The sequence below is a fragment of the Lonchura striata genome, chromosome 18, assembly GCF_050655825.1.
Source record: "Lonchura striata isolate lonStrDom1 chromosome 18, ASM5065582v1, whole genome shotgun sequence".
Lineage (NCBI taxonomy): Eukaryota > Metazoa > Chordata > Aves > Passeriformes > Estrildidae > Lonchura > Lonchura striata.
This window is the reverse complement of record NC_140720.1, coordinates 5,013,686-5,028,516: the sequence shown is the minus strand read 5'-3', so window position 1 is coordinate 5,028,516 and position 14,831 is coordinate 5,013,686. Positions and strand designations below refer to the sequence as shown.

The window sequence follows — 14,831 nt, the reverse complement described above, 5'->3', positions numbered from 1 at the left end:
AACAAGTGCAGTGCTTAAATGTTGAGGTAAATGAGAAAGTGGAGTTTTGCTAAGTGTACTTTTTGCTCAAACTAATAAACTCTGGGATACTTTTCAAACCATACACAGGACAGGATAAAGAACATCTGACATTGTCTGTGTAATTTAGAGGATTTCACTTCAAACCTTTGGTTATCACTGTTACCACCTACAGGTCATAATGCTGATTCCATTTGGGATCAAGTGTATTCTTCACAGTATCTGTAGAATGGCATTGGCCAGATCCATCCACCACAACCTTAGCAAAGGGATCAGGAAGTCCTACGAGGAGGAAAAGAAAAAAAAGCTACCAAGTGGATCAGGATGCTTTGAAATCCTTTATCATTGCTCAATTATTTTATCTTTCATTTGAAGATTTATTTGCCTTTTATTCATAATAAGACCCCCATTTAATAAATGGGAATAACATGACGTATTAAGCACAGGAAATGGGTAAATTAGCAATTTATTTCACTGGTATAGACTAAGAAAAAGTTGTATAAATCAAACACATTGGGAAAAAAAAAATCTAAACACCTTAATCTTCCTAATTTAGGTTTGAGTAAATTCTCAGTATACAAAGAAGCCAAAGGCAGAGAAAACAGAGTTACATTCTTTATATGTTTAAAATCAAATCACAATTATGGTTTTGGATGATATTGGTGTAACAAAGAACTGCCTATAAAAGATTATTTTTGCTTTCAGGATCCACTTTGTGTACTGCTGGCTTTGTGCTCCATTTGCTGCCAGCTCAGTACCTAAGAAACACTGAACACAGGTTCATCTAACACCAAAAATCAGTGTAAAGATGGTGCTGAATTCCAGATGCAGGGCTGGAAAAGCAGCAGGAGCAGAGCAGCCCACGAAGGGATGGTCCCAGCCCCGATTCCCCAGGTCCTGCCCTTTTCCCCACACACTCACTCATTCCTCCCCTCTTTGAGTGCTGTGAGTCAGCTGGAGGAACCAAGGTAACATTCATCACATCTGCTGAGGTGCAATTTTGTCCCAGCTGCATTTCAGGTGACTCAGGCAGGGCTGGTCAGGCAGCAGAGGGCTCAGGACAAGTGTCAAGAAAGCACGTGGGGACAAAGGAGTGGGACCTTGGGACATCTGTGCTTCAGCATCACACATTGCATATCCTGAGGGATTTTTTCAGGCATGATCAAACTGTTAAACACCCAAGAACTTGTAATCAATACAGAAATTCAGATATAAGCAATGCTTTAGAAGTATCTCAAATCACAGTATACTTCTGGATCATTGCCTCTTCTATTTCTTTCCAAAGCTCAGGTCTGCTCTTCCAAATTCCTCCTGCTCCCAGGTGGGAGGTGGGAGGCAGGTGATCTCTGCATACAGGACACAGACAATAGCATTCCTTTCTGCCTTCCTCATCTACTTCTTAGCACGTATTTCAAAACATTATTAAAATTAATTAAAATATAATTTCAGAGTACGTCGGTGTTATGAGGTGGTTATTAATAAAGGAGCACATCTGTTTGCTTGACAAAAAGTTATTGGATGAAAACGACGTAATAAATGTATGACACTAAATTTGAAAATCATGTAATTTGCCTGAGTGGGTAAATTTGTTTTCCACTCCCATAAAAACAGACACAGTGCGTCAGTGTTTTAATTATTATTGTGATTCTGTGATGAGTGTCACCTAAGACAAAAATAGAAGCCCTGAAATAAAACATCAAGGGTTTCAGACCCCTTACTGCAAATATCTTAATATAATGATCATATGCAAACACTGCACTATAGAACTTGCCTAATATTTATTCTGTCTATAAATAAAAGTACAAAACTGTAACAGCTACTTACGGAAAAAGTCCTTTTTCACCAAGTTTTTTGCACACAGTACTGCAAGAAGAACAGAAATACAAAATTAAGTTACTGATTGCCAACCTTAAAAAAAGTTATTTTACCAATCCAGCACTTCAGAAAATCTTGCTTAAAATAAAACTAACAAATTAATTGTCCTCCTTCATCATTTATATTGCCATGTGAATTAATTCCTGAAAGTGGAGCTGGTAGTGCCATCTTTTAACACTTTACCTGGAGGCAGTTAACAGTGGAAGTGAGATGGTTGTGGTTTCCTCAGGCAATAGTTTCACATGGTGAAACTAACCTAAAGGCATTTTTTTTCCCCTCAACCGTTTTGCCAGCTGTGAGTTCACCAGAGAGGGACCTGGAGCACTCCTGGCTGCTTCACCACAATTAGTGCTGGGACTTAGGAGGGGCAGTTCTGCAGCCCAGCAAAAGCTTCCTTGATCACAAAAAGTAGAACATTAGGCAGCCAAGGCTTTTCTGTTATCCTGCATCCTTTACAAATAAAAGGTTTTACCTGAAAAGCATTTGGGTGGAGCACACTAACTTCTAAAGCCAGAGTTTTGATGGTTCCAAAGATATCTTTTATTTGTAGCAGCTGGTAATTGTTTCAGGCTTTTTTTGTTTGTTTGTTTAAATTAAAAGGAAGGAACATTTGCATTTGTCAACTAAAAATACCCAGGGGAAAACAATCTCCTATGAGAATAAATTTAAATAAACAAATAAATAAATAAAAGGTCAAAGGGGACAAATTTCATATAAAGGTGCCAAGGTACACAAAGAAGACTTCACAAACTGCACCACTACTCAACTACTATGCTTATCTATTATCACAGGTTTAGTAAGCAGGAAATATTAGATTCCCCTGTGAAACATTAAAATATTTACTGATAACACAAAAGGATTCTTGGGGATTGAGTAAAAGCATGAATTCCCACAGCTAGTATTAAAAAAAAAGGAGGGGGGAGTGGGAAGAGTTATTTGGTTGGAACCTGATGCTGCAAGAGATTCCTCACTATATGATTCCCTTGGATATTTTTCCTATGAGATCGCCAATATTTATTACTGCCAGGAAATGCAAAGACAGAAAAGTGCATCCAATAATCACATCCCACAGGCACCACCTAAAACCAAACACCATTGGTCATCCTTTCCCCCCCAGAATACCCTCCCACTGATCTTGCAAGGCTCCTGATCTCAAATTTCTGCCTGAATAAAAGCAAGCAGAGGCAATCCATGAGCACTCCCATGGAGATCTCCACAGCCAGGGCAGAGAAGAACAACCCTGGACTGTCTAAACATAGAATTCATGTTTTCCCAATTTTTACATTCATAAAGATGCTGATTTTAACGAAGCTGCTTTCCACTGGAATTCAGCCCTGTAAAATCTGGCTACAATTCTGCTCAGGTCTGAGGAGTTTTGGTCCTCCATAAAACACAAGGAGATGCCTATCAGTGGCTACAGGGAGTCACAGAACAACTCCTTCACACTGACCTATTCCACAGGAAAGGAACATTTCTATTCCACAGGAAAGCTCCCAGGAAAATTTCAGCACAGTAGTTTGATATAAGGGGCTGCTAACAACATTATTACCCTGAAAAAGAAGTGCCTGGTTCCAGGTTGGTAGCTGCTGGGATTTTTTAAAGATGATAAAAGTAGTAAGTATAATTTCTCTCAATTCAAAGACATACTGGTAGTCCTAGAGCATAGCTCCATTTGAGGGGTTTTCACCCAGCAATTTCAATCTGAACAGTCAACAGTAATAAAATACTAATAGAGAGTCAAATATTTCAGGTATTTGATACCCAGCATTCAAGTACATATAGGAAAGACACTGTCATATCACTGCCACAGAAATCAAATAAAGGTCTTTGGACATTGTAATAAAAAATCCACAGTTATCAAAGGCTTCCACGTGCTCAACAATCTAAAGTTTACTCTATCCAGAACATTGAGAACCTAAAGGCATCTGAAAAAAAAATAGGTAATAGAAAAACTGCTTTTGCTGCTCCTTAAGGTTTTATTACACCAAGAATATCCTCAGATGAGTGATAACACAACAGATATCATCTGCCGAAGAACTGCAATAGGTTATTGCTCACCAGCCACCTTTCCTCTAGTGGTAAAAAGCTTCAAGTAAAATAGGTAATTATACAGATGACAACTTCCTAAAATATCTAAAAAAACATGTAATTATTATCAGTTTTACCCATTACAAGTAATTAGAAGTGTCAAGTGAAGAAGAGGGCTTAAAATTCAATAGTTAAGTCAAAATGCATCTATAGCACAGCCACACAGGGTGCTCCTGAAACTATATAATATCCAAGACAAAAAAGGTTCAACTATTCTTTAGAGAAATTGTAATGTTAACTAATTACAAACACTTCTTTTCAAAAAGAAAGCAAGCCTGCCAATGCAATTTAACTGAAATCTCATTTTTATAAGATTGGGCACACAGACTAATAACTGCTTCCCCAACAATTAGCCATGAGTGAACAAACAAATATTTTTGGCTCAACTTCTCCCTCTCTAGTAACCACATTTAAGGAAGTCAGATGTCAACTCTGGCTTTGTCAGGTTAACAAAACAGAGAAGTTGAGAAAGCTTCCACTAGCAACACCCTCTCTGCCAGGTATTTCTAGATGAAAAAGCCCAGGTCCCAGAAGCATCAGCTCAACTCGAAGTGAAACAATCTTCTTCCACACACAGAGGTCTCATTTATCTCAAGAATTTTTTTGGACAAAACTTTTCCCACTGGTGGGAAAAGTACCAGAGTTTATGCTCCACTTTTCTAACAGTTTCAACACTGCATTAAAACCTGTCCTGAATATTCTGATAACCAGCTGATTAATAGTTCTTTGAGAATAAAAGCTAAGGAAGTTTGGTTTCCTATGGATTCATGTTTCATGGTTGACTGAAGGCTGTGGCTGAGGCTTTTCCCACTGGGCATTCACACAGACCCTCTCCCACGCAGGCTCTCCCGTGGCCCGGCAGCACAGGATCTGCTGCAGCTTTTTCCTCTGGCTTCAGGTCACTGCCAGGGTCTCCTCTTTACCCAGGCAATGATTCTCACAAAACTCATGGGACTTAATTATCTTTGAGTCCTATATCCTAAGCTCAATTTAAGCGAAAGATTCAAAACCCAGAAAGAACTAGAGGGAGGTTTCTTTCCCTTGACAAAGCCAAGTTAAAGCGCTGATGATTCTGGACCTAACGCTCATCGTTATCAGATCTACACAGCCCCACCACTAATGGATCCTCTGGAGGCACAAGGGCACTGCAGAAGGTTATTTGTTATTTGGATGTGCTTGTTTTAAGGCACTTTTTGTTACAAATATTTTGAAACAAAAAGTTAAGCTATTTAAACTTGCACTGGAACTAGAATGCAAACCAATGGCTGAATATACTGAAAAAGAACAGGGGGGGTGTTTTGTGCCATAACTGCATCATCAAATGACATTAATGGCTTCTAGCACACATGTGTAGATACAGTATTCATTACAGAGTATCAGTGAGTCAATGGATAGATATGTTTCTGTTTATTACAGACTTCCTGGGTAGTCTACAGAAAAGAGAACATTAATATTCCAATGTATATGTGCCAAGAAAAACAGCACACCAATTTTACATAGTATACATACATTAAATATTTTTTTATCATGCTTTATGATCTCATTCTAACATATGTTACTCAGGTCTGTTCACAGAAACATTAAAAGAGCATAATGTTATAAGCTACCCAGTCTCCTTCTGTGACAGCTTTGCTACACAGTCCACAAATATTTAAAAATAGGAATTAAGTGAATCATATTTGCCAATTTCCTTTTTCTTATTTATTACTCCTGTGACTGACAAAGAATGGTTTACTGAAAAATAATTTAAATATTATAAGTAAATGCAAAATATTTAGTATCCCCAAACCCCTGTAATCTATGTGTTTCCTATTAAAATTTACATGCAATTACAGAGGGAGCGAATAATTGGTTGAACTCACATAAAAATTGAAAGGAACTATGACTATCAAAAAGGTAAATTTTATAGAAAGATAAATATTTCCCTCTCATTTTCTGAACTGTTTATTCTTTTTGCTAGTTACTGAAGAACTCTTGTTACAACTGCTGCTAATTTTGGAACCATTTTTACAGAAAAATCCAACTTTTAATGACATCAAGCTGTTGTTAGGGAAGGTATCCTATGTTATACAGTACCACTATTTTTCATAAATATTAAAAAGTATGTTTATTTCAGAATAATAAGTATATCAGTAACACCAGGTCTCCACAGATAGAGGGAGGAAGAACATGAAGCCGTGGAAAGGGAGCTCCAATGCAGGAAGCTTGCACTGAAAACAAGTAAAAAGTGATAAAGATCTATGAGATTTCACAGAATCACCACCTCTCAGACATGAGCTCAGAGTCTTCAATGATCTATTCACCTCCAAAGGCTGGGTAACAGCAGAATGAGTGCCGAGGAAGCACCATTAGAAGGAAAGAAAGTGTTATGTGAATTCAAGGAACCCAGACATTTAAGGGCTGTGTATTCAACCCTCCTGGCGATTTCCAGCCAGTATCAAACTGTTTGTAGCCAATTTGTTCACCACATTCACCTGCAAAATAGGAATACCACTACTTTACTTCACAGGTAGGTTTTAGTGTTGCATTACTTGCATGTTTGTGTAGCACTCGGTTATCTCTTAGTATGCACCTCTTTATGACATGACAAAGTTTAAATGTGTTTATGCCCAGCAGCGTGAGGTACAAACACCTCAGGCTACAGCTGTAGACAATAATTTTATAAATATATTAATCTTAAAATTCCTATGTTAAAATAATAAATAATAATGTTTAAGTAAGTAGTTTTAAATACGTATATTTGAGACACACCAATACTATCAAAGAAAGATTAAGGAAAACAGGTAAGAAAATGAAAACAATCATGAATGTCCATGGAAGTGAGCCATAGCTGCAGAAGGAAACAAACAATCAACACATTTAAGTCTACACATGGCTCAGCAGAACCCCCCATCCCATGCCAGCCATCCATCCATAAGAACCCACACTGTCAACAGACAGCCCTGAGGTTATGGGGAGGAAAGCACTCAGTCCAAAGCTAAGATTATTTTTTCTAATCTTCTGGCTTTCCACGTGTCATCACCACAGAAGAACAAGCTCAGCCTTCTGAATCCAACCAACAGTTTTAACATTATCATTCCTGTTGGTTTTTTTCTTTCCCGAGGGTTTTTCCCCAGAAAAAGCACTTGTTCAAGAACATATGTAACACACGGGAGAGCGACAGGCTGCCTATCAATTTTTACCACAACGGCTCATTTTGAGGACAAGTCTTTCTTCTCCTACAGAAACACCATCTTTTACTGAAAGCCATTAGCGTTGGGTTTTGTGATCAGATCCCAGTTGTTTGCATGTTCTATGCAAGGCAATACAATCACTGAAATAAGTCCCAGCTGTAGAAACACAATGCTGTGCTGTTGCTAATGTGTGTTGTACTGATAATGAATGGTCGTCTATGCTTTAATCTGAATAAAGCTCCCAACTGCTCTGCCTCTCCTTGCCAAAAATTCCCCTTCCTCCTCCAGACTGTGGTTGCATTCCAATTACACTGCTGATTGGAATGAGCCTGCTTGGGGGAGGGAGAGGGAGGAAGGCAAATGAAGCCACACTCACGCCCCTCCTCGCCTTCACGGCTGCCCCCGGGACCCAGAGATTGCTCCGGTGTTCGAACCCAAGGCTGACATGATGTACTTTTCTCCACAATGTACAAAACTCTTTGCAAATCCACTTGTTTCTTTTACAAAAGCCATTCGCGACAGGCAAACAGCACACGGTGCACAGGTTCCAGCAGGATGGCTCAATACTTTAAACATTTTTAAACAAATTCCTACTGGCTTTTTCCATTGTTGGCACGCTCATGAGAAACTTACATTTTTCTGCTTGCATTCCCTCCTTGGACCTGCCTGAATTCCCAGATGGGAAAATACAAAACGGGAGGTCTTCAGCTATTTATTGAACAAAGAGCTGTAAATAACGCCATATGGATTTTGCAAATACAGCTGTTGAGGTAATAACTACCTCAATTAAAGTTTTGAAATAAAATTGTTTACCCTGACATGAAGTTTTATTTTACAGTTAATCTCTCTGAGGAATTTTTTTAAGGTTCCAATTTCTCTGAAAGATGCTTTTTCTGCAAATGAACAAAAAGTGACAGAACATGATCATAAAACTGAGTTCACTTTTGCTTAATGAAATTTCTGCATTTTTGAAGATTGCAATTGATTGCTGTCAAGAAGGGACACATAAAACAGGTAAACCTAGCAAATACTGTATTTTACAGGTGCACAGGGGTTTGGAGTCAAGGTCTTGCAGCACGAAATGGGTCAGAACACAGCAGCTGACCATTATTCTGAGCAGGATGGGTGATGGGAGCACGCTGGAAGGTTTCAGGTTGCACCCAACAGTACAGGGGGCTGCAGCTGCTCCTCCCTCAAAGCAGGTCCGGCCAGCACAGGGATACAAGGTAGAGCATGAAGCTGAACTGGCTTAACAGAAAATTAACCTTCTGGGGAGACAGATTAGTTCATTGTTGGCTCCTAGAGCTGCACAGACTTACCCTGCAGTCACGCCATCTGCAAACCTGCGGCAAAGGAAGTGGCACAAGCACATGGCTGCAGAGCAGAGAGGCTCAGCCAAGCTGCCCTTGCTGCAGTTGTACTGGAGAAGTGCACCCCATGAAACAAAATGCTCCCTCAATGTTTTCATTTTAATGGAGACATATAGCTTTTCTTCCTACCTCTGTTTTGCAGCTCCAGAAATTTACTTTATTAAAAACAAAATTAAGTTAAAAGCAGATTTTGCTACCAGTATAGCAACATAACCAGTTAACACCCTTCAGGTCTCTAAACCTTCAGGATTTTAGAGACACAGTCTTCTCCTTAAACATTCAGCTTTTCCATTTCCCAAAGCACACTCAGAAATGCAGAACTAAAACACAAAAAAGCACTTCTCTTGCTAGTAAGCACACAATTACTTCCAGGCTGCTCTGTTTTACTTATGGACAGCTGTTCCTTCTGGGTCTCACAGAGCAACAGAAATTTATAATAACCCAATGAGCTCTAAACAGAGAGAATGGCAGGATCATTACTTTCCCCAGTACTTCATTGTAAAATTCAGCATCACCCAAATTAACACTCCAAACTCCACCCTCTCCAGGGCTCAGTGGAGGCAGCACCCTGGTGGAGCTGCAGGTGCCATATGCCAGCACATAGAAGCCCAGCTCACCCAAGAACACTGGACAGGCTGATGCTGATTTCAGACACACTCTGCTCGGTGACATCCAAGGCAATCACTGTCCCCCATCCCTGGATGCAAGCTCTGCAGCAGGAAGAGCTGCAGGGCCAGCAGCCAGGCACACCCCAAACACCATCACGGGGCTGCTGCACCTGGGTATCTTTTCCTGATGTGAATTTGGAGCTGCATCACACAATTCCTTCTGCTCCTGATGGGAGCCAGGGCAACTGGGAAGGGATGGTGACATCTTCAACAGGCACAGCTACCTCCCAGCACGCCTACAGCTTATACTGGTATGAAATTAATTTCTATTCTCTTACAGACTTACAAACCTCATTTAAATTGAATGCAAACTTAGAATCATGTACCAATTCTTACTCTTACTAAAAATAGGCATTAGAACAATTCAAAAGTACTAATGGATTTTTAAAGTGCTATTTAATACTAACATGTCAGGTTGCAGAGAAATATTCTGAGTGACATATAAAAGCATCACTGATAGACTGATGTCCAAACACAAGGTAGACAGCTTTAAAATAAACTCGATCAAAATATGCATTAGTATAAACACTAGAAAAGCACTTTTAACAAGAATTTCCTTTACTAATTGTTATAATTCTATCTTTTCCCATAAACACATTCCTGTATGTTCAACAAAAGCCAGATGCTAAATCCTTAATATACTACATGTAAAGTGAAACCCATTTCCAAGGATCACATACATTAAAAGCACTGTCAGTTAGAAACCTGTGTCTCAACAAATCAGAATTTTTCCGTGGCACTAAACAAACAAATCCACAATATCCAGAACTGACAAATACCCTAATAATGCTATATAATTTAAACTACTGTGAAAGATGCCAGAACCTAACGCAAAACCAGTATAATTTCTGTTCAACAGATTCACTCTTAGGTTCTCCACAAGAATAGGCTGTGCTGTGACTAGATTTAGAATTCCAGACCCATATAACCTGCACATAGAGTAGGTTAAAACTCCAAATGAAAACATCACACATTTATCAGAGAGAACAAAGATGCAATGCATTACTGGATAGAAACAGTTACGCCAATAAATAATTCATCTCATGCAATAATAAAATTCTGGGAGAGAGTCTCCAAGGCTATTTTAAATTCCCGTAAGGGAAGGATGACAGGACAGTGACTCCAGACTCCAGCAGCCTGTGCGGGGACGGCTGAGTGACTCGTGGCCACGGCCAGATGGAGCCTGCCCAGATTTGCCATGTTTAGACTCCTGTTTTTACATCATGATGTCTACTTCACAGCATTGTTTCACTGTAAACAAAAGGCTTCCTTTTCCACTTCTCCTCCCTTACTCCACTCCAAGCCAAAAGTAAAACAAAACACAAAACCCCCCAGACCATTGAATTCCTCCTTCGTGCAGCTCATGAATTCACGTTTCCCGATTCATTCAGCAATGGGCTCGCTGCCACACACGTCACCCACCCTATTCATGTGTCCAGTTGTTTGATACGCCTCTCAAGAGGTGAAGGAAAGAAATTATTATGCTGCCACTTCTGCAATGAAGATAGCAGCCCTCCCTAGGCACTGCAAACCCTACCAGAAAGGTTTACAAGTCTCTTTCATGGAGATTCACATTAATTCAAGTTAAGTTGAGGAAGTAGATGAAAAAAAAGTTGGGTTTGATTTGCCTTTTTTTTTTTTTAGCCATATACCACATGTGTAAATTAAAGGTGAATGATACAAATAAACCATGCTCATCAGGACTCTGTGTAAATTAGGGCTTTAGCCACAGCTCGGCGAGAAAGAAGCAGAAGTAACACGTGGGAAACTTAAAGAAAACAAAGGCTATTGGGAGTATCTGCATTTCCTGGTTCAGTGTGGATGGAGCCTCTCAGACCAGCCAGGATGTTTCCAATGCACAACTTTCATATACTGTAAATTCCATTTCTCTTCTCCACCCTCCTCTAAAATGGCCTAACCATCCATTTCACCCATTTTTCAACATCTGAAAAACCAAACACTACTGTACCATGGAGCTGTTGGACTGACACCACTTACAGAGACTCAAAACTGTGCTGTCACCTGGGGTGGGGGAACAACACAGCTTTAAATTAACACCCATTAGAATGCTTCAAAGGAAAAAGTCAGCAAAGATCAATTTTCAGACCAATTTAAAGTTATTCTTTCTGTTTCTCATATTGGTGACAAATATAAAATCACATTCCAGTAAACAAAATCAGGGTGGGAAACAGAAATCTATTAAAAAGATGAAACAATCCTGCAACTTTGCTGTTACATTTACTGTAACAGTCTCAATTATTTCTTACCCTCCTGCAATACTAAAAAAATAGTCCATTAAAAAATCTTTAGTGTACCATTACCAAAATTAACTAATCCCAAATCGTAGAGGTGGTTTTTATATCCAAGTGTGAGTGAAGTAAACTCTAATTTAATTTTCCAAGAAATACTGGAATAAAATAGTTTTTAAGAGCTCAGGCAAAGAAAAGGGGGTCAACCCTTATCTCAAACTCTTACAATTGTGCTAAAAATCTTACCTCTGTCCTTAAAGACTTCACAATCCCAGCAGTTAGTTTTTAAGCAAAACAGAAACAATTAATCCAAAATTATCAACTTGTAAAATACTTAAAGGAGCACAGGATCATTCCCCTGATAGATAAATAAAAAAGGTAACGTGGAAATTTACCCATCTATTTCTCAGTTTGTTTTGACAGGAACAGGAGTTGGGGGAAAAATTTAATGGGAGAAATAAATTATAGCTCTGCCTGATGTATTTCATGCAACGTGCTGGGCACAAACCTGGCAGCAAGGAGCAGAACCCTTGGATTTGTTTCACTGCAGTAAAACTCTCCACCTTCTGAATGAGCTGTAGTAGAGGCAACAACAAAAGAAATACATGATCTAATTACCAACTGGACAAAAATGCCCTGAATTTTAAAAAGGGCTCAGACAAGAGGCACCTGCAGCTAAGTCAGACTCCTGGGTGTCAGGGACTGTGGGTCCCAGCAGCAATCCAGGCTGGGCTGCCAGCACTGTCAGGACACAGCCACAAGTGTGATTTAAACAGGAAATCTCCAAACTCTGTCTCTGCTGCAGACATCGTCCCTGGGGAACACCACTGCTGCTGGGGCTTTTCTGGGAAGAGGGGAAAGGAAAAAGGAAAAAAAGAAAAAAAGAAAAAAAAAAGACGCCAAAACCATGGACATAATTCACCCTTCACGAGAAATTCCCATGCCACTCCAGCAAAATGCTGTACATATTGATTTTATCAGTACTACCAAAAGGATTGTCAGATGCTTTTTAAGAAATAATTCCTAACTGATGAGAAAAGCTTGGGCAACAACTTCTATTAGGGGAAAAAAAATAATTCTGGCATCTCAAATACATATTTACGTATTTATAAAAACTAATCCTCTAATAAGTAAAATAATGTTAAAGAGTTCAAGAGGGTCATGATTTTGATACTATCACTAGCAAAAAATCATTAATTAAGCAGCTGCCCTTAATCCAAATTCCTAGCTCAGCACAATTTTGTTTTATTACTACACCTGATGTACTGACATGATATTACATGGAGCAATACAGATGAGTAATATACTCTTATATCCTCCCACATTATCATCAATATCCACAACCTCAGACATTCTGTCTCCTTCATAATATGTGGCTCCTGCCTCTTTCTTATTTAGTACAGCTGAGATATTTAAGCACAATATCCTTATATTCACTTTTTTGGGGAAAATTAGTTTTAGTGGAATACTTTCAACTCGGAAGTTGCCTCTCTTTGGATCCTGACAGTTTGGCTTCTGTCAAAAATACAACAGGGTCAGCATGAAAGTGCGTGGACTATATACACACACACACCCCTTTACCTGGCCATGCCTCTGATGATGGAATTCTGTCTGTACCTGCAGAAATGCAACATCATCTAAATCAGGAAAACTCCAGCTGCTTAAAGGCATCACACATGGAAAACCAAGACAATGTCACCATTCAAACATCACTAAAACTCTCATATACCTCAGTCCAGTCTTATCACCCACCACACACCCATGAAACCTCATCTCAGGAGATTATTACATCATTAGCCTATCCCATTTATAAACTGATTAAGTTATTGCAGTCCTTTGGTAAGGACAGATTCTGTTTGGTTTCTCTGTTTAAACAGATGTGTCCTACAGAATAAATCCAAACAGTTTAAGAAGCTGCTGCTGTTGAAGAGAGATGAGTGAACTGAATGAGCAACCTTATTTATTTCAGCTGAAGTAAAACAACTTACAGGAAAGCCTTGGTTTTGTTTTACTTTGGTTTTACACAAGTTGCTTAAATTACTTAGTCAAATCGGTACAATTTATATAATACTGTAAGAAATACTATAAAAGGGAATTTAAAGAAACAGAACACCAAAAGATTCAGATGAAATAGCTCACCAATATATGGAAATAAAGGATCTTGCCCAAAAACCATTGCCATGTCATTTAAGCTATAACTTCAGAAATCCCTTGGGAAGATGCAATGCCCAAGAAGTAAAATGACAATAATTTTTTTGAGAAGGAAGAACACAGAGTAGAAGATATTAAGCAGGGTAGAGTGAAGATTAAGAAAGATAATGGGGAGGAGCTGAGACTGAAAAGAGTGTAAGGTGATTACATGAATGCAAAAAGTGTAACACTGTGCATCAACACTCCTAGCAGAACAGCAAATGGATAAAATCCCAGGAAAATATTCCCAACAAGTTCAAGAACATTTCATTACAGAAGACATATTGGCTTCCAATTGCAAGGAGCATCCAAGGACTTCCAAGGACCTCAAACCCCAGTTATGAACTTCAGACAGTCTGAGTGCACATGATGGGGATTTTGAAGGGACACAGAAATAGAAAACCCTTATTTTCCTGCAGCCTTTCACTCTAGGAACCCTGAACTTCTTGCAGTTCTGCTCACAAAGTGTTATACTAAATAACTTCTGATTTCTACCACTTCTTACATGGCTACACAAACAAGGAAAGAGCAGACCAAGTTTTCCAGAGGAATTTTTACATGCATTTCCTAGACACACTGCTCCTTGGACATCTCATCTTCTAACCGAGTGCTATCCCAGGGCACCCAAATACAATGATTTGCTAAACAAATATATTAACTTTCCAAGTACAATGTTATTCTCACAGGCATCTTCTGCTATCTCAATTATTTAATACTAAACACCTTCCAATGACATAATTCCTTTAGTTTCTCTATCATTTATGCATCTTAGAGTAAATATGACAATTTATAGTAAAATAAGACCAGAGATACACTAAATACCTGATCAGTTATATAGAGACAAAGAGGGCACAGGCTTTTTCCCTTTTACATTGCTTCATCCAACTTTGTAAACCGTACCTCATTTCTGCATTAGCTAAATTTAAGAATTCATAAATATATTTCCCGTTCACCTTTCAGCATTGTAGACTATGAATGGCATTGTTAATGTTGGAGTGATGCAATTTTTAAATTACTAAAAATCAAAATGCAGTGATCACCCTGGAACTGACATCCTACATTAAACTACATCTCCAGCTAATCATGCATTTTCCCTAAATATAAGCAAATAAACTGCAGTAAGTCAGTTCAGGGAGCTGTGCCTGCACTCCTAGCTGTAACTGTCCTCATTAAAAGGTGCTGTTGCTGAAGGGTCACAAG

General features: G+C 38.9%; 1 protein-coding gene across 1 annotated transcript in view; it reads right to left on the bottom strand.

The window, feature by feature from the left end:
• Window positions 1-14,831, bottom strand: part of SMURF2 (SMAD specific E3 ubiquitin protein ligase 2) — a 59,563-nt gene that overhangs the window by 30,295 nt on the left and 14,437 nt on the right. Inside the window, exons 2-3 of the mRNA XM_021537207.4 lie at window positions 1,843-1,881; window positions 192-300 (exon numbers count right to left, since the gene is read on the bottom strand). Of these exons, the coding sequence (XP_021392882.2) occupies window positions 192-300; window positions 1,843-1,881 (148 nt within the window). The remainder of the gene's footprint in view (window positions 1-191; window positions 301-1,842; window positions 1,882-14,831) is intronic.